General features: G+C 37.4%; 1 protein-coding gene across 2 annotated transcripts; it reads left to right on the top strand.

The window, feature by feature from the left end:
* The first annotated feature begins 2,834 nt into the window (after positions 1 to 2,834).
* On the top strand, positions 2,835 to 20,661 carry LOC127799710 (two-component response regulator-like APRR7). Of its 2 annotated transcripts, none has more exons than XM_052333934.1 (11): positions 2,835 to 3,002; positions 3,542 to 4,015; positions 8,495 to 8,656; positions 8,765 to 8,898; positions 9,216 to 9,383; positions 16,681 to 16,864; positions 16,967 to 17,390; positions 17,482 to 17,509; positions 17,835 to 18,563; positions 19,959 to 20,032; positions 20,129 to 20,661. In XM_052333934.1, the coding sequence occupies exons 2-11, from the start codon at positions 3,664 to 3,666 to the stop codon at positions 20,202 to 20,204; spliced, it is 2,331 nt and encodes a 776-aa protein (XP_052189894.1). In that variant the 5' UTR covers positions 2,835 to 3,002; positions 3,542 to 3,663; the 3' UTR covers positions 20,205 to 20,661. The 2 variants fall into 2 exon arrangements, with proteins under 2 accessions (XP_052189894.1, XP_052189898.1); XM_052333938.1 differs by having other exon boundaries at positions 2,847 to 3,002; positions 3,721 to 4,015.
* Positions 20,662 to 21,042: the final 381 nt, after the last annotated feature.

Below are 21,042 nucleotides of genomic sequence, written 5' to 3'. Positions count from 1 at the left end.
CGTATCAATTAGTTGATATGATGTGCCAGCTATTTGTATGTTAACCACTTCAATACTGGTGACAACGTGTACCTCACTTGTTCATATATGGTTATGGTGGCTGCACAATTGTACAAGGTGACTTGCCAGTCGAACTATTTTTTTGTTATTATTAGGAAAATATTAGTATTGTAGTAAATATACAAATATTAGAAAGGATAAATGCCTTTACACCTTTGGGTATTATTAGAGTTGGCAAATGGGCTGAATGGCCCATGGGCTCGCCCTGTCTGCCCCCCTCCCAGCCTAGCTCAGTACTATAACAAACGAGCTAAGTCAAGCCGATCCCAAGAATGTGGGTAATGCCAGGCCAATGCTTTTGTGGCCCATGGCCTGACCCACCAAAATGTTTCGGCTTGGCCCGACAAGTCTCCTCTTTATTGCAAGCCTTCAAATGCCTTGCTTGCAAGTTCATGCTTGGCCTGACCCGCCTTGGCCCATTTATTAAAGGTCATAGGACTGTGTCGGACCCCTATTTCCATTGCTCAGCCCAACCTATCTCTTCCAGGGGCCAAATTCAGCCCAATCCACTAAATGAGTGGGCTAAGTAGGAGGTAGGTCGGCCCACCAATTTTCCAACTCTAGGTATCATAGCAATTCTTATATTATAATACTAGAGGTATGACTCGTGTTAGTGTAAATAAAAATATTCAAAATTTTAAATTAAGATTTGTAGAGACAACAAATGATAGTTGTGATTTAATTTTTATTTTTTAGATAAGATTTAAATATAAATAAGTGTTGATATAGTGGGAAGAATAAGTTTATTACAAGCAACAAGTTCAAATCTGTGTAAAATATAATTTTTAAAAATTTTGAAGCCAAATATATTTATATAAAGGGTATTTTAAAAATTCATTTTATTGAATATATTCCGTAAGACAAAGTTACATATTTATTATCTTATATGTTTGTTTTAGTGGTAAGTAGAGAGTAGTGGGTGGCCTGAGTTTTTAGGTTCAAATTCACTTCACTGTAAATCAGATTTAAATTTACCTCTTTTATTGAAAATCGTGAAATCAGGCGATGAAACCCTACAAAGGAAGGCATCTAAGTTACATATTTACTTATATAATAAAATAAATTTATCTTTATTGGACATTATTTAGGCGTTGCCTTAATTGGTTAAACTTTTAGTCTCAGCTGACTTACATTATTAGTACATCGATATTATTATATTAAATTATTGTATTTGAGATTCTTATTCATCGTGTAAATTAGTGCTTATAATTTAGAGCAGGGAATTAGAAAATGTTAAGATATTATTTGTTTACATGCCTGCTTATTACCAACTTAGGTTATGTCCACATCCAATAATATTGTAATTTGTAAACAATATATAAATTATCAAATTAACTTATAATAAATAAATAATAGAAACATTACCAACAAAGGTTACAAAACATCATATTTTATATAACTAGTTTGAACATTTTTCAAATTCTAAGATAATAAAATGGTTCTTTGTATTTTACATTTAAGCATGCTTTCTAACACACCTGGTTAAGATTCTTTAAGCATTTTGTAATTTAATTAATTGATATTAATCAAAGTTTACTAGTTAAAGTTAACGATATAAATTTATATTTTCAGTCACTACATATCGATCCAAATTTGAGTACCTTTTCATTATAATATCCTGCTGCTAAATTCTATCAAACTTCCTTTCCATTTGGTAAGAGTTATAATGGAATAATTGTATTTTCTTTTTGGATAAACTCCATTTATTATATATTATTTTTATTTTTTAATTAATTTTATTAGTTAATTAAATATCTCAAAAATGATATATATTTTATTGACTTATTAAATAATTCAAAATACAATAAATTTACTATAAATTAATAAAATTAAAATATAAATTAAAACAATACGTGATAAATACATCTTATGTAAAAATAAAATACATTTATCGCAATCCCATGGATATAGCCAAGTGGTAAAGAGGTAGGCTGAAAAGCTTATTTGAAAGTTTCTAGTGTGGGTTCGATTCTTGGGGAAGAAGAATGCTTCTTTATGGGGAGGATCTTATGAGTGATATTAGTGGTGCTTAGACTTATCATCCTGATCACTTTGTCACATCTTTCGATTTACCTCTTCAGTGTAGTTTTAAGGATGAAGTGACTGAGGATGCCAGTAATAAAGCGTAATAAAAAAAAATATACATGTATCGTAGCTTAGTAAAAAAAATTATTCTAATAAAAGAAAAGAAATAAAAGCCTGTGGTGGATATTTTAAAAGATACCTGTGGTGGGGTTAAGTACATGGGTGGATAAATAAATAATTTTAATTAGTCAATAAGATAAGATGAAGAAGCTTTTATGTTCATAAACCTAATAAAAAAGTTAAAAGGTCAAGATCATTATCTTATTTGTTATGAAAAACTCAAAATCAAAATGTGGCAAGGCAGCGAGAGAGTGAAGAAGATTCGTTTGGGAGCGCGAGTGGTTGATACTTGATAAGCATCCACAAAAGACAAACGCCATTCTCAACGAAGAAATTAAGGGCAGAATTACCATTTACCTACAGACAACCGTTATAACACCGTTAATCTTGAAAAGACCTATTGCTTTCCCAGCTTGTAACGTCGTTAAGGCTCGCTCCCGACGCCCTAGGGTTTCCAAGACAGGCCCACGTGGCCGCGAATATCGACATTAGAATCGGCGCGGCAGCCTCAGATTCGGGCTTTAGATTTTGTCCAGCTCAGACAATCCGATGGCCAAAATCTTTCCACGTCACACAACGGATGCCGACGTGGATCCCAAGACTCTGCCCACCTCCATTTGCTACACGTCATCACCTCCTCAAAAAAATCTTCTCCTTCTTTCTGTCTCTCTCTACTCTCTCTCTCACCTTTCGCTTCTCAGTTTCCCAGGCAGTCAAGCTTCTTCTGATCTGCTGCTTTGTGAAGTTCGATCGAGCTCAATGATGGCGGTTTGGTGTCCATTGACTGAGTTATGATGGTAATTTTGTTCCTATTTAGTTCTTCGAAAGATATCCTACTGATTTCTTCAGTATTTTCAATCTCTGCATGTTCACATCGTGTATGTAAATTTACAGATGTCTTTATATACCAATGGGAATGTACTAAGAACAGTTTATTCGATCAGATTGATAAAACTTGGAAATTAGCTTTCAAATTTGTGAACTCATTTATAGTATTTACAAATATAAGCAGATGCTAGTACATATACAAACAGATATAAAAACACATATCTACAATATTTACAAACATATTTTGAATTAGTTGTCTATGAACAATTCTGTCTAGACCTTGAAAATAGGTTGTTGCGTTGAATTATTTGACCTGTCTCTTCCGCAAGAGTTGCATCTATTTGGAGCCTATGCAACGATTGGGTTACCGTTAATTAGCTCAGATCTACTTTGCTTCGACTTGGGTCTTGTAAATTTTTGTTTGTTTACTTTGATTCGATTGTGTTTTGATATGAGTTCTATGTACAACTGATTATTTGATGTTCCTTTTTGGTTTAATGTTCTGAAGGTTATCCATTCCGAGCTTAATTCTGAAGAGACTTAAGATGCTTGGATTTGGTTGTAGTTTAGGCAATGGTTTGATGCCTGTTGGATTTGTGAATTTCTTATCAGTCTTTCTGAGTTTATTTGATGGGGGCTGTTCCAAAGAAGAGTGATAGTGGTGAGGACAATGATTTGGCTGTACAGGAAAATGTTCTATGGGAGCAGAAGGGAGTTGAACATATGGTTGTGGCTGGGGGACAAGGTTTAGGTTCGTCAGGGGAAGAAGAATCAAGGATTAATGAGGCCAATCGACATAATAACAATGGACTGGAAGGGGGAATTCAGGTATCTTCTGGGACACAAAAATTTCAATCACAGGGGAGTGTGATACATTGGGAGAGGTTTCTACCAACTAGGTCACTGAAGGTCCTACTGGTGGAAAATGATGATTCTACACGTCATGTTGTTAGTGCTTTGCTTCGGAACTGCAGTTATGAAGGTTAGTGATCTATGATCTGTTTGCATGACCACATGAGTGATTTGGTTTGTCCATTAACACTAAACATTTGCATAGAAAACTTGACTTATTTGCATCGAAAACTCGCTGAATGTTTATTTTTCTGATTATTTCCATTAAGGTTCTAATTTAACCTTTTAAATCTGTTGGCTCTTTTATAGAGAAACAAGTAATTTCAGCATAGAGTTCTGGCATTCTGAGTTGTCTTCTTGTAGTATGTTACTATGTCTCTCCATAGGTAAGAGAAGGCTTTGAGTCCCTCCGAAAGCTTGGGGTTGGGTATAAACTGGGCTTTGGATTTCTAAAGTTGCCGTGCTCAGCTAGCTGTGTTTCCACAATTCCCTCCAAATGGTGAAAGAAGAAAAAAAGGTGTCATAATGAACTTGCTGTTTCAGTATACTGTCCTTCTCATGTATGCATGCAATTCACATATCTCAGATCATTCTTGTCCCCCATTAACTAGGGCCAACTTTGACGTGTACTGTAACGTAGTATAGAGTGAGCCGAAATAATTGAAGTATGGACAACATTCAATATGGAAAAAGCATGATAATTTTTGGAGAAGTATATTAGAGAACACCAAAAGAAATGACTGGGGTTGCCTGGTTCTGGGTGGCTGATGCAATGAATCACGTGAAGGAGATGTGTAAGGACATCCGACACTAGATACAAGGCCAATGATTGATGGTGATCAGAAGAGTCACGTGATGGACAGCCTACGACTGACGGCTTTAACAGTTGCAATTGCAATGGTTGACAATGGAGACAAGGCCAGTGACTGATAGTGGCAACTGCTGCTTTTAAAAACTAGGGTTAGGGTTTCTCTCCCACTCCCTTTTTTTATTACTATTTGTTTTACAATGGCTCTAATACCATGTAAAATAAAATAATGTATCTCTATATGTTTCACATATGAGGAGTATAAGGACTTAGATACATGCATCCTATTCTAATATAAGGAAACAATATATTCTCAATATATGCAGAAAATTTATACAAATCATCTAAGTATATATAGATACTTAATATAAAGATTATGACCAAGTCATAATCCTCTTAACACTATAATAAGCTATTAACTAAAGGTGGTGGCCCGTCCTTGAGTATTTCCTTACCTTGTGGCCTTCAATCCAATTTTCTCTCAAACAGTAGCCCCTCCTTGGGTATCCCTCATCACAGAACATACAAATAACTGACAAGAAAATAAATGCATCCCAACATATACACCCATCATGCTATGCTCTACTGTGCCAGGTACATGAAATGAAGGTGTGGGGAACTTGTAATGATTGATATTGTTGGAAGCTAGTAATTCACCAAAACAGTGGATTAGAACACCTATATCAAGCATTTGGACAACCCAAAAAACACTATACATTAACATCAAATCATCTAAAGAACCAAAGGAAACCATGAGATTAGCTAACTTGCATTACCTAGGTGAAGTATTCCTCAAGACCCTTCAAGAACCAAAAGCAAGCTCTTATTTTCTCTCTTCTCAAACTTTCATCCTAGGCAAGAGAAGAAAAAAATGGCCTTCTCTTGCATGAAACCGTTAGATTTGTGGTTGCAAAAGACCCCTATACCCCCATTTTTGGCTCTCTAGCTATGGTTTGAAGGTTAGAATTGTCCTTCATTGCAAACTAATCTCATTGGTTTGACCCTCTTCCAACCCCCTCAGCTCTGAGAAGAGCTTGCCTTGTGGTCTCCTTTATTTTGTCTTTTTCACTGAAATTCAAGTTGATCTATTTCTCTTGCTACTTAACGACTCCAGTGATCATTAGAAAATGACTAAAAAGCCCCCTTTTAATGCCCCTATAAGTCTTCCAATACTTGGGAAATTTGGATTATCAATTCAAAATTATTTGGCATACACTTAAATGTTTCTTGATTCCTCATTTGATCTTCAAAATTGTTGTCTTTAATCAGTTCAAAAACTCTAACATGTGCCTAATGCTATACCAAAGTCACATTTTTAATCGTATCTAATTTGGTTAACATTTGGTACAAAATCCAGCTAAAAAACATAGCAATCGTGCATTTTCTGTAACCTTCAGGCAGGGAAACAGTTGCCCTTCCCCCCCTCCCCCTCTTCATCTGCTAGTTCTTTTGCCATCAGGTGACAATTAGTCACCTGATTTGCGCCACTTGGCCTTTAGGCGGTAGTCTCAGGCCGAACCTTTCAAACGTTCATTAGGTGACAATTACTCTTGCCTGTTGCGGCTCTTGATGCCTTAAGGTGTTCCATCAGTTGCCATCCACAACTAATTTTGGAATTTTATTTTATTTTCTTAACAGTTTCCTTAATTATTTCCTAATCTCAATTAACCTAATTAATTATCGTCTTTGATGAGGATAATTAATTATGGGGTGTTACACATATCATAGATGTTAATAGTTGTGTAGATGAATTCATAAGCTTACTGTTTGAATGATTGGACACGTTTGAGTTCTATAAATATCTTTAACTTAAAGACAACAATTTGCAAGTGAATTCAATGCACCTCAAATTAATTTCAAATAAGCTTAATATTTGAGTAATGGGACATGCTTGAGTTCTATGCATACCTTCTTTAAATTAAAGACAAAAGTAACAATAGCAAGTGAACTCAATGCACCTAAAATTAATATTATATAATCTACTTTGTCAAACACATATATGCACTTCTACCATGCATCAGGGTTGAACCAAATAAAACTACAAATATGATAGCAGTTGAGATTTTATACTGAAGAAAGATGAAGCAATTTCAAAGGTGAAAGACTGATGTAAATAGTAATGAGATTGATGTACATAGACTTGATGATGCAAAAATATGTTACCGATAATTAATGAGACTGGCCTAGATTTATGGCATGGGACCTCAGGTGTTGATTGGTTGGACTCCAGTTGAATACTTGTTGACCTGATGAATCTTGAGCTTAATGATCTGCAACCACATCAGAAACCTGCCCCGAGGTCTCCTCGGGAAGGCCTTCCAATGCTTAAATTAGTTGGGATATTATGAAAGAGAAAGTGATAAGTATGAAAGGAATAAAGAACTTAGAGAGATCAGAGAGAGTTTTACCAAACCATAGATGGAAATGGCCTTTTATAGCTGTGGAGACCTGATTCACGTAGAGGTCTATCCCCTAAAGCAGGTAGGAGTTTATCCCCAGGTGGGTGGTAATCTTCTCATCACATCGGAGTTGAAATCCTTATCTCCAGGGATGAATCTCCTTTCCTCATCTCAGGTTTTGAGAGGTAGTGGTTGTCATCTTCTTGTTACAGGGGTATCCTCATAGATATAAGGGACTTCTGCTTTGCTGAAGTGTCTTATCTTGATGATGCAAGCAGTAGATTGCCAAGTGTCACAATTTTACAGGGTGATGGATTTTTGCCGCATAAAAAATGTTTGCATGCTTAAATAAAAAGGGGCTCTTAAAAATGGTAGATTCTAGTAGCTTGTTTGGGGGGGGGGGGGGGGGTCCAATATAGAAGGTATTTATGAAAAAAGAAAAGTGGCTAAATTATGTTCATTTACTGTTCTTAACTTCATACCTTTCCTTTTCATTTTTTCCCCCCTTCACTTTTTACAATAAACAGAAAATTGCTCTCCATTCTCTATATAATTTTGGACCAAAAAAAAAAAAAAGGGGTAAATACAAGTGTCTATTAGATTTTCTTCATTTTTTTGTAAAAACAACTCATTGTTTTAGAATGTTTTGCAATTTTCCTATGAGTTCTGATGTGTTTAAACATTGGAATTTTGGTTTTCACTTTTATTTTAAGTTGGTTTTTTAGGAAATGGAAATGTTTTCACCATTTTGATGACAACTGGATAAGCAAATGATGTGTAGAATTTTAAAACTTATCCAGCATGAATTGAGGCATGCTGATGTACAGTCAGCAGTACTGTTCATTTTAAAACTTTTGTGTCATCATCATCTATCGCACCTTATCCTAACCAAGTTAGGGTTGATTTAAAACTTTTGTTTAACATTTTAAAATTTATTTAAACGTTGATGTATTGTCAACAGTCTCTTTGCAAAAGAAGCAATGGGAAGCCTTTGTTCAAATATGATCCTTTTCTGAGCCCCCACAAAGCAAGGAGTCTCACGTACCATGGACGCCTTTTGCTGAACCCCATCTAGTGGGGTTTAGGCTTGTGATTGCTGTTGTTGTGCTGATGTAGGCTGGTAGTGCCATTCATTCCTGATTATTAAAATTCATGATAATTATGTGTTAGTGTTGCATATTATTGTATGAATTTTTCTCAACTACTTGTTGAGATAGCTTTTAATGGCTCTGAAATGATTGAGCCACTTTAGACTGCTCTTTGAGGTCTGTTCAATAGATAGTTTTTTTTTTTGGGTGTGATTGCAGTGCCATGTTGGTTCATGACTCTGTATGGATATGATGCCAACCTTTACCATTGGTTTCTCCTTCTTGCTCTTCTGATCTTAATTTGGTCATTGCAGTTACTGCAGTTGCAAATGGTCTTCAAGCATGGAAGATCTTGGAGGATTTAAATAATCACATTGATCTTGTCCTAACTGAAGTAGTCCTGCCTTTTCTATCAGGGATTGGCCTTTTATACAAGATAATAAACCACAAAACTTTGAAGAATATTCCTGTAATTAGTAAGTTGTGTGTTACTGTACAGGTTTTCATTGAACTAAAATATTTTTTTCCCAGTCTTTTATGATATGATGCTTTTAACTGCTGCATCTGATGAGCCTTCTGTGCAGTGATGTCATGTCATGATTCTATGGGTTTGGTTTTTAAGTGTCTGTCAAAGGGTGCGGTTGACTTCCTAGTGAAACCTATTCGGAAGAATGAGCTTAAAAACCTTTGGCAACATGTCTGGAGGAGGTGCCACAGTGTGAGTTGGCCATGCCTTTCCACTTGCACATAATCTGATCAATTCTAGTGTTATTATAGGACTGTGCTAGTGGACATCCATCATCCTCTCCTACTTCAAGCCCTTTTGAGATTTTAGTCCATGCACAGTTCCTTCTAAGGTTGTTTCCCATAGTACCAATTGAACTAGACTTAAATCTGGTTCTGCAAGATATCTCCCCCCCCCAAAAAAAAAAAAAAAAAAAACCTGTTTTGTGTTTGATCAGTTTAGCCATTTTCTCAGCGGTAGGAGGGATATCTTTGACCTTGAATTAATACTAATTTCCATTCCGTTTTCAGTCTAGTGGCAGTGGGAGTGAAAGTGGCACAGGCGCACAGACTAAAAAAACTGCCGCCTCTGAAAGCTATGATGAGTCTGAAAAGAATAGTGGCAGCAGTGATGAGCATGATAATGGGAGTACTGGCCTGAGTATTCATGATGGAAGTGACAATGGAAGTGGCACTCAGGTAAAGATATGTGGATTCCTTGTAACCAAGGCAATTAGATGTGATTGATTTTCTCTTCTGCTTAATATTTTATAATGATTAAACACCAACCTATTTGGTGGGATAAAGGCTTGGTGTGGTGGTGTTTTTGATTAAAACAATTGTTTGTTGAATTAGAAGGTTTGCATGAAATCACTTGAAGCAAAGTTCAACTTGGTTAAGATAATTTTCACATATAGAAATAATAAGTTGGAACAACATGATTAGAAGCTATTAAAGTTTCTTGATATTATGGGCTTGGAGTTAATCTATCATCAGCATTAAAATTGTAGAAATAAAAGTATTTTGAATATAGTATATTCTTTGTATATTTTAGAAGCTATGCATATTCTGTGTATATTCCTTTTCCTTGTTGGTTATTTTCCTTTTGTATTATTTACTTCCTCTATAAAAGAGAAAAGGGAATCATCATATAATATATCTTAAGAAATTTAGAAATATATTTTCTCAACCTTGTTTAAATGGTATCAGAGTGGGAATTAGGGATTAAATCACAGCCATCCACTGTGAAACCCTAACTTCTTCTATTCCTCTGCTATACCCAAGAATTGCCGCCGCCCTCACACCCGGTAGCCTGTCGTCGCTGCATTCTCAGGTCGTTGCCGCCTTTACACCGGCCGTCGCCTCTGAGATCCGGCATCCCTACTGCTGCCGCCACCACGGTCGTCGTCGTTCTCCAGTGGGTTCCCACCTCTAGAACGACCACGACCTCCTAGCCTCTCGCGAAGGTCGGGTTCCACTCGTCGTGCCTGTCGCTGTTCTTATTGCCTCTGCATTGCGAATCAGAGCTGTCCCTGTCTGCTGTCCTTGAACAATCGTCCTTGGTCGTTGTTCGTGTTGCCTCCATATCGCACATCAGAGTCGCTCCCGTCCGTCGTTTAGCGCCATCCTTGGTCGTTGTTCCATTCTTCCTTGGTCGTTGTTCGCTGTTCTTGTTCTCTATTGTTCAGATTGGGCACCTGGGTACCTAGATCCAATCGCCTAGATCCGTGGGTCACTACTGGCATGTCTAGATCCGGCCTCTGTGTATAGATCTGGCCACTCCCTGGTCACATCTTGCAGCGCCCAGCTTCTGCTACCACCCTTGTACCCTGATCTGGTTGTTCAGTCGCCATTACTGATTCTGCATCTTTAGTCACTTCGACCCAGCAATCCCAGTCCTCTCAAGACCAGTTTCAAGTTCCCCGAAGCTCCTCCGACTCACATCCGGTACAGATTACAACCATTTGTCTCAATGGTATCAATTTCTTGCGTTTGTTGCAATCTGTTCGTATGTACATTTGAGGTCGGGGAAAGATTGGCTATTTGACTGGCGCCACATTAGCCCCTGATAGTAAAGACCCACTGTATGATATTTGGGATGCCGAGAATTCAATGATGATGACGTGGCTTGTTAACTCCATGGAGGTAGAGATAAGTTCGAACTATATGTGCTTCTCTACGTTAAAGGAACTATGGGATGAAGTTACTGCCATGTATTCTGATTTGGGGAATCAATCCTAAATCTACGAGCTCAACTTGAAGTTTGGTGAGATTTGACAAGGTAGTGATACTGTGACCATATACTTTAACTCTTTAAAACGTATATGGCAGAACTTGGATCTCTTAAACACACGAGTGGAAAAACACAGAAGATTGAAAACATTATCAGAAAATGGTCAATGCTAACCGGGTATTTAAGTTTCTTGCTGGACTCAATGTTGAGTATATGATGAAGTTCGTGGGAGGATCGTCGGTAGAAATCCACTCCTGTCTCTAAGTGAAGCTTTTTTTGAAGTTCGGCGTGAAGAAAGTCGAAGACTAGTTATGTTAGGCAAGAAGAAGAGTTGTGAAAGTGGGCTATCTGAAAATATGGCGCTCGTGATTGCTGATGCTAATGCTGGTGGAAGACATATTGTGGGTCAATGAAAGGCGGCAGAAAAGCCTCGTGTTTGGTGTGATCATTGCAATAAACCACACCATACTCGGGAGACCTATTGGGTACTTCATGGCAAGCCAACTAATTGGAAGCCTAGATCAAAGTGATCCCAATCTACTACTGCCCATGAAGCTGATGCAGGACCATTCAACAAAGAGCAACTTGATCAACTTCTACGACTGCTAAAGCCTAATTTGTCCCCTGGTACACCCAATTGTTCATTGGCCTATTCAAGTAGAAACTCCTTTGCCCTGTCTAGTTCTTTTCAATCTGTTCCATGGATCATTGATTCAGGAGCATCTAATCATATGACTAGTTTATCGCACCTATTCAACTCGTATATTCCTTGTTCTGGTAGTGAAAAAATAAGAATAGCTGATGGTAGTCTTTCACCTATTGCAGGTAAATGTCTCATTAAACTCTCTGACAATATTGATCTTCAATCAGTATTCCATGTTCTTAAACTTGCCTGCAATCTTCTATCTGTTAGTAAACTCTCCAAAGACTCTAACTATCCTGTTATCCTTTTTTATTCCTATTGCATTTTTTAGGCCCAGAACTCAAGAAAGACGATTGGCAGTGCTAGAGAAATAAATGGGCTCTACTATTTGGATGGGGATGTCTTGCGTAATAAAAAAGCTCACGGGCTGAGTGGTGCTAGTTCTACGTCTGTTTCTAATCAAATAATGCAATGGCATCTTAGGCTAGGCCATCCTAGTTTTCCTTACTTGAAATATTTATTTCCTACGTTGTTTAAAGGAGTGGATCCTTCTATGTTTCAATGCGAGAGTTGTCATTTATCCAAAGATCATCGTGTTAAATTTCTTCCAAAACCCTATTGTCCTTCAAAACCATTCTATTTGATACATAGTGATGTTTGGGCCCTTCTAAGGTCTCCACTTTGTCTGGCAAAAAGTGGTTTGTTACTTTTATTGATGATCATACTTGAGTTTTTTGGATTTATTTAACAACATACAACAACATATCCAGCCATTATCCTACTATGTGGGGTCGGCTACATGAATTCTAGACTTCTATGTGGGTTACGCCCCAACAAATAGTTTGTCTAGAATTCATATTTGGATCCGACTAGATTTTACGCTGGTTGTCGGCTATCTAACGCAACCCTCCTCCTTTATCTGGGCTTGGGACCAGCAGTGGATAACATCCCCTGGCGGAATAATGATGAAATGAAGTTTCAACACCATCTTCATATGGAGAAGTTTCATGAGATGGTGGTGAATGAAGATAATTGATATAGTTGTGTTCCATCACTTAGTTGACATGGTGAAAATCAGGGGATGTTACTTGCAAAAAAATCAAATGGTGTTGATATAGTTTTTTGGATTTACTTACTTGCAAAAAAAACAGATGTGCCTAGAACTTTTAAGGATTTTTTTCATATGATTGAAGCTCAATTTAACACAAAAATCTATATTCTTCGATCTGATAATGACACTGAATATTTTAATAAATCTTTGGGGTTTTTTTTAAAAGAAAAAGGAATTTTACATCAATCCACTTGCCGTGAAACTCCCCAACAAAATGGTATTGTTGAACGAAAAAATCGACACCTACTGTTGTTAGGGCCATCATGTTTTCTATGAATGTCCCTAAATACCTTTGGGGTGATGCAATTTTAACTGCTTCCTATCTCATCAATCGTATGCCCATTCGTGTTCTACAGTTTCAAACTCCCTTACACTCTTTAAAACAACTCTTTCCTCTATGCCGTATATATTATGAGTTACCCTTAAAAGTTTTTGGATGCACTTGCTTTGTTTATGGTCCTCAAATATTTCGTTCTGAATTGGATCCCACAGCTGAAAAATGTGTTTTTCTGGGCTATGCACCAAATTAAAAAGGGTACAAATGCTTTAATCCTGTCACCAAAAAAACTTATATCAGTATGGATGTGTCTTTCCTCGAAACTCAATCCTACTTTCCCAAAAATCATCTTCAGGAGAAGCATATTGAGCAAGAAGATAATTTTTTGCATTCTAATGTTGAGGAGGATAATTCCTTAAAACTCTATGACTCTCGTCCTACCATGATTGGTGCTCCCCTCCACTCTAATACACAACTTAAGGATATAAATGTTCCAAACATTGTGGAACAGGGTGTGTCTGGTTCACAGGTGCCTAGCGTGATGAGATTGGAACCAGGGGGAGAATTACCACAAACGGATCAAAATATTCCAAAATCGGAACTTCAATTTTATACGAGAAGGCAGACCCTGAAGAATACTATTAATCCGAATATTCCTCTAACAATTGAACAATCGACGTCTACGAATGATAAGCCTCCGGTAGTACTTCTTATTCTCATGGTAACTCTAAACTCACTCATTCAGATTATTCTTCATTTGACTTGTTCGATCTTGATGTCCCTATTGCTACTAGGAAAAGAGTGAGATCTTGTACCAAATACCCGATTGCCAAATACCTATCATACCAAAAATTGTCTAATTATCATAAGGCATTTCTTTCAAATATTTCTAACCTGCATGTCCCAAGAACAATTCAGGATGCCCTTGGTGACCCAGATTGGAAGTTAGCAGTCCAGGAGGAAATGCGTGCTCTTAGAAAGAATGGAACTTGGGAGATTGTGAACAAATCAGAAGGCAAAACAACGGTAGGCTGTAAGTGGGTATTTACTATAAAATGTAAGGCAGATGGGAGCATAGAAAGATACAAAGCAAGGCTGGTTGCTAAGGGATTCACCCAAACATACGGCATCGACTATCAAGAAACATTTGCTCCAGTAGCTAAAATAAACTCCATTTGAGTTCTCCTCTCCCTTGCTGTGAATTTTGATTGGCCACTCCACCAATTTGATGTAAAGAATGCCTTCCTAAATGGTGATTTAGAAGAAGAACTGTTTATGGATCTTCCACCAGGATTTGAGAAGAGCCTTGTTACAAACAAGGTATGTCGTTTAAAAAAATCCTTGTATGGTTTACAATAGTCTTTGAGAGCATGGTTTGAAAGATTTGGAAAGGCGGTGAAAAGCTATGGCTACATTCAAAGCCAAGCAGATCACACATTCAAGCACGCTAGTGACGGTAAGAAAGCAATTTTAATTGTCCATGTGGATGATATAATAATGACTGGTGATGACAAGGGAGAGATTGAAGAGCTTAAGAGGAGATTAGCTTATGATTTCGAGATCAAGGACTTGGGTTCTCTAAAGTATTTTTTTTGGGATGGCATTTGCAAAATCTAAGGAGGGAATCTTTGTCAACCAACATAAGTATATTCTAGATTTACTCAATGAAATAAGAATGCTTGGGTGTAAAGTTGCTGAAATTCCTATTGAATCCAACTTAAAACTACAACTTGCCGAGGCTAAGAATGTGGTAGAAAGGGAGAAATATCAAAGACTTGTGGGTAGACTTATCTATCTATCCCATACTCGACCAGACATAGTCTTTGTTGTAAGTGTTGTAAGTCAATTTATGCACTCACCTGGTTCACAACATTTTGAAGCTACCTACAGAATTTTGCGGTACCTAAAGGGAACCCCTGTGAAAGGTCTACTTTTTAGAAAACGTGAACATCTTCATATAAAGGCTTATACAGATGCAGACTGGACAGGCAGTGTAACTAACAAAAGATCTACATTAGGGTACTATACCTTTGTAGGAGGCAATCTTGTTACATGGAGGAGTAAGAAACAAAATGTGGTGGCTAGAAGCAATGCTGAAGCCGAATCTCGTGCAGTTGCCCATGGTATTTGTGAGGTCATGTGGATAAAGAGGCTTCTGTCAGACTTGAGGGTCTCCACTTCCCTATCAGCTAAAGTTTACTGTGATAATAAAGCTGTAATCTCTATTGCTCATAATCCAGTTCTCCATGACAGGACGAAGCATGTAGAGGTGGATAAACATTTTATTAAGGAAAAAATTGATAATGGAGTAATTTGTATGCTCTACATTCCAACAGTTGACCAAGTAGCTAATATTCTTACAAAAGGATTACACAAAACTCAAGTTGAGAAACTTGTGAGCAAGCTTGCCATGGAAGATATCTTCAAGCCAGCTTGAGGGGGAGTGTAGAAATAGAAGTATTTTGAATATAGAATATTCTTTGTATATTTTAGAAGTTATGTATATTCTGTGTATATTCCTGTTTCCTTGTTGGTTATTTTCCTTTTGTATTATTCTCTTCCTCTATAAAAGAGAAAAGGGAATCATCGTATAATATATCTTAAAAAATTGAGAAATATATTTTCTCAACCTTGTTTAGAAAAACTATGCAGTTTTATTAAAGGTTTCACATGTTCCCTTTTACTTCTGCATCTGGGAATGTGTGAAGTGTAACTGAGCAGATAAAAAATGAAAATATGAAGTTAAGTTTGTTGAAATACCCTTACGTGAAATGTTCAGAGAGAAAACCTTAAGCTAACAAGGAAAACTGTATCCATAACAATAAAATAAGAAAGTGACAGTATCTATCCAACCATGTACGTAATTTACTTCATGGATAGGATCTTGCAAAGAGTCAGCATAATTTATTTCAGAGACCCAACATTTGCAACAAGTTCAGAAAAAATATTGTGAAAAGATGCTTCCTTGAAAAGTAAGACATTTGGATCCAAGGGGATGGCCCATGCTTGTGAAAATTTTGACCTGATGCAGCTGAATCCTTGTGGTTGGTTTATGTGCAAAAAACTACCAACCCTTCTTTCAGAGATTGATTCCACCCCCCCCCCCCCCCCCCCAAAAAAAAAAAAAAAAAAAAAAAAAGGAAAAGGCAGCAAACTGAAGGAATTGAAATGTGCACGGAATTAATCAAATCATGTTTCCAGCAATTGTTTAGCATCAATTATTGTAGGTACACTAGATAATAACTACTGACCTTCTTTACTTATATGGATGTCTAAATGGTCAAGTAAATTATAGCGGGTTCTTTGATTTTGTTAAGAGATGGCATAGATTAGTGCATACATATGCATTCTTGGCACAGAATTCTGATCAAGTCAGGTTACTATATCATATTCTATTTTTTTTTTAGTACTTCGACATTCTGATTTTAATATTGATTAGGTTAAATTTGTGAACTACCAAGAGCAAGGTATTATTTGAGTCAAATACATGGAGCCGCATACTGTTTAATTTGTTGAGAAGTTTAAAGAACTAGCTTGAAATCCTATTGATTGATAGTTTGTGGAATTAGGCTATAAAATAATACTTCTACATATTATCTATATGTTAAACCATTTCAAGTAAAATTAATTGAAAATAGCCTTCAGTAAGCATGTGGAAAACCTGAAAATTTTTAGTTTTATTTATATATATATATTTTTTCTTTAAGACATGATACTCCTTTTTTCATGTAGAGTTCTTGGACAAAAAAGGCTGCTGAAATTGATAGCCCCCAACAAATATCACCTAGAAATCAATTGGCTGATGCTCCTGACAGTACTTGTGCCCAGTTCATCCATACAAAGCCAGAAACTTCTAGCGGTAGGTGGGTTCACGTTACTGAAACAAAGGAGTACCAGGAACGAGATGAACAACTTGGTGAGCCTTCAAAGCATCTGTTAAATTATGCTTAGGCGTAGCCTTTCTGTTTGGGCTTTTGATTGTCCTCTGGCTGCTTGTGCATATTTTGTGTTATAACAGTGGGAAAAGACTTGGAAATAGATTTGTTCAGAGATCCAGACTCACAACCTGAATACAGGCACAAGTTTTCAACCCATCCAAGTGGAAAAAGGCAGAGCAATTTATCTGAACCAGATTATTTACCAAATGGGAAAGAGAATCATGAACTCAAAAGTGAGAATGTAAGTGGAAAACCCAGGGACTATGTTGCAAACTTAAGTAGTGCTGTTGCTAGTTGTACTGAGCCAAAGGAGAGCCGAGTCCTTGAAGCTCCTAGTGGGATTTCAAACGTCTCAAGAATCAAAGATAAAGCTAGTGGTGATTTCAGAGAATCACCATCTCTTGAGCTGAGTTTAAAAATGCTGAGAGGGACAGCAGATGTTGGAACCAGCGTGCATGGTGACCGAAATGTTCTGAGACATTCAGACTTGTCAGCATTTTCCAAGTAAGAGAGAAACTTGTGGATTAAAATCTCCATGTCAAATATTGCTTGTATCCAATGAATTAAGAGGATTCTATTTCCTTTTACCATGCAGATACAACACTTCTTTTTCTACTAATCAGGTACCCAGTTGCACCTTCAGTAGTAGGTATCTATCATAATGGGTTGGAACTCCTCTGCAATTTATGTAATTGCCAGGCTGTTCCATTCAATGTGTGCAACATCATATTATGGAGTGGTATTGCTATCATCATAACAGAAGGCTAAAAGCAGTAAACAATTGAAGTGATCCTTTATTTTTGCCTAGATGAAAGCAACATCTTCCATATGATGTAGCCTGCATTGATTGGTAACGGTAGTTACAATGGCGCTTGGACAATAGTTATTGCAGAGGAGCCAGGCCCCCTTTTTACTGTGCAGGTGTAATACTATATTCACTGTCATCAGGCTCCTAAGGTCAACGTAGAAAGCTCTTCTCCGATAAATAACAGCTCAGTGGCAATGAAGACTGAGGCGATGCATGATTCAAATTGCACTCCTAATCACCACTCTAATGAAAGTAGCAACAATAATGTTATGTCATCCAGTACAAATTATGCAAAGCCAGAAGCTTTTAGCGATAAGTCAGAGTCCATATCAGCACTCCAGCCTGTGCCAGCTGTCCACATTTCAACAGCTCAGCAGGTTAAACCTGGAAGGGTAGACGATGTTACAGTTAACATTAAAGAAGTACAAGAAAGGGGCTCAAACCAGCAGGTCCAAGTCCATCACCACCATCACCACTACCATCATCACCACCATCATGTCCATAATAAGAAGCATCAGCCGCAGCAGGACCTTGATAACCTATCACTGAAGAATATGGCAGCTGCTGCTCCTCAATGTGGATCAACAAATATGGTTGGAGGGTCTGTTGAAGGTAATGGTAGAAATTACAGTGCGAATGGAAGTGCTTCTGGAAGTAACCATGGGAGCAATGAGCAGAATAGAAGTAGTAGTGCCTTAAATGCTGGAGTGTCAAACATGGAAAGTGACAATGGAGCAGCTGGGAAAAGTGGAGTGGGCCTTAGTGGGAGAGTTGGTGGGGATAGAGCTGATGAAGATCGATTTGCGCAAAGAGAGGCTGCCTTGACCAAATTCCGTCAGAAGAGGAAGGAAAGATGTTTTGAGAAAAAGGTAACCTGTTTTTTATTTATTTATATTTTTTGCTAGGTAAAGGTAACCTGTTTTTAATTGTGTGTTTTTAAATAAGAGAAAAATGCTAGAACCATAATGTAGTGAATTACTTTTCATTGCTTTCTGTCTTCACAAACCAAAAAGTTTGGTTCTGAATTTTTTTGGTGTAGGGTGCAATAGGATGCAGAATTTATTTATGACTAGAGTTTAGAAATTAAGTGACGCATTAAAGTAAATTGATATTAAGAAATATCAGCATGTTTATTACAATTGATCTTGACCTAACACAATACTGCCACTTTATCATACTAAATACAAATGGCTTAAAGCAACTAATATATTATGCTGAAGTAATGGAATTTTTCATACTTTATCTCAATTGCAAATTGGTAAGGAACTATAGGATAAAGTACCCGTGAAACTTATGACATGGTCTCAATGTAATGAATCAATCCCACATCAGTAATCTACTAGGAAGGCCTTGGGTATACTGCTTAGTTTTATGAACCTAAGAAGTTACCTTCAGCTAGCACTTTTAGATGAGGACCTTCAGCTAGCACTTTGAGACTTGTGTTAGATTGAGATGTGAGATTTTTGCCCTGACAAGGGCATTAGGAATTAGAGGAGAGGAGTTTATCATGACCTAATCCTACATTGGTAGTCTACTGGGAAGGTTTTGGGTATATTACTTAGTTTTATAAACAAAAGCCCCCTTTAATTATTAGAACTTTTGGGTGAGGACTGATGGTGTTACAGTTAGAGACTTTGTTTTCTTCTTTCTTGTAGTTCATGCTAATATCTCCATCTACTGTTTGTAGAATATAATATACATTTGAACCTTTGGCCTTGGCCTGTCCAAGGATATTGGTGAACTCAAGAGGACCTTAACTATAGAGTTCTCCTGCATGCTAAATTCTACTTGTCAACTTCATGGTTGGATTCATTGCTGTCCAAACAGGGCTCCTACAGAAGCGTTGGCTGGATTGGATCATGGGATCTGATTTGAGGGTTGTAAAGTCTTACCAGAAAAGGAACATAAGTCTAGCAGTTTTATGTAGTATTGGATAAACTTCAAAATATATACAGAATAAGCCTAAATTATGCCCCCCAAAAAGAGTAAAAATTGAATAATAGACAATGTTCAGATTTATGATCCATGAAAACAAAGACAAAAGGCAAAATATGGATTGAGAATGGTTCCATGAAAATGGACTGTATGATCCCATGATTCAGGTCAAGTTTTTGATAACTATGGCCGGATAGAATTCAGATTTCAGAAGGTTTTGGCCTACTTTGTGCGCAACCACTATACTCAAGTCTACTTAATGTTCCCATTTCTCATCCCTTCCAGGAACCATTTTATCATGGGCAACATTACTCTGTTTTTGTTCTCAGGTTCGATACCAAAGTAGGAAAAGGCTGGCAGAACAAAGGCCTCGTGTTCGGGGACAATTTGTGCGGCAGGCAGTGTATGAACACAAGCTCCACGCACATGGCTCTTAACTTTATTTTCTATGTATGTAGATCTCAACTGAACTAGCTCTTACTTTTGTATTGTTTTACAGGTCTGACAAGAAAGTAGGAAAAGATAGGCAAGACTACGTCGGGCCTAAGGACAAATCTTCTGATGGTATTCAATAACACAACCGGGAACAGATTCATTAACTCAACCGATACGTCTGATAGTGCATGTGGATGTTTGTACATGAGATTTAGCACCTAGCTCTATGTGTAATGGGCGAGGCTTAATTTTTAGTGTAGGAAGGTGTGGAGAGGGTGCACTTCTAAGTGATCGAAAATATGACACTTTAAATGTTTACTGCACTGAACTCTTTGTGAATGGTAAGGTGGTTGCCGTCTAAAAGAGTACTTTTTCTTGTGGAACAAGAACTGCTCGTGCTACTGGCCACGTTTCTTTGTAATCTGATTATTGTATTATTGGTACAATATCATGTTGGCTTAGAGCTAGAGCACTATGGCTTAGTTGGTGCCTGCAAGGCACCAAATACTTTCTTCATGTTCTACATGGTTGTCCTGACCATAGCTTTGTTTAGCCAATTGCCGGGTTAGAAAAAAACAGGACCGGGAAATATGTCGATGTGTTCTTCTGTTTGCTCACGTTGTTGTACTTCTCGTGCAGATTCACGAAGGTAGCAAATTCACAAATACCTTAAAAAATAAAGAGATCTTGTCTACGGCTTGACATTGAATGGGTGGTAAGCCTTTCATGTTATGCTAGAGAGAGCTGGCAGCTCTAAAATGGGCTCATGGAATGGAACAGCTCAGGAAGGCATGGGATGTGCCCATCTTTTAACTTACATTGCAGCAACCCCTTCAGAAGTCATGACTTGCTGGTTTGATGCGACTGTTTAAGAGCTGGGATGCACCGTTCTGTACTGGCCAGACAACACCGTACCATGTCTTCCGATGATATTGGAGGTGCTACGGCATTTGATTACTTAGTTTTGGTACTCTTGCC

Source organism: Diospyros lotus, chromosome 1 (assembly GCF_014633365.1).
Source record: "Diospyros lotus cultivar Yz01 chromosome 1, ASM1463336v1, whole genome shotgun sequence".
Lineage (NCBI taxonomy): Eukaryota > Viridiplantae > Streptophyta > Magnoliopsida > Ericales > Ebenaceae > Diospyros > Diospyros lotus.
The sequence above is the reverse complement of the archived record's forward strand: the minus strand, read 5'-3'. Positions and strand labels throughout refer to the sequence as shown.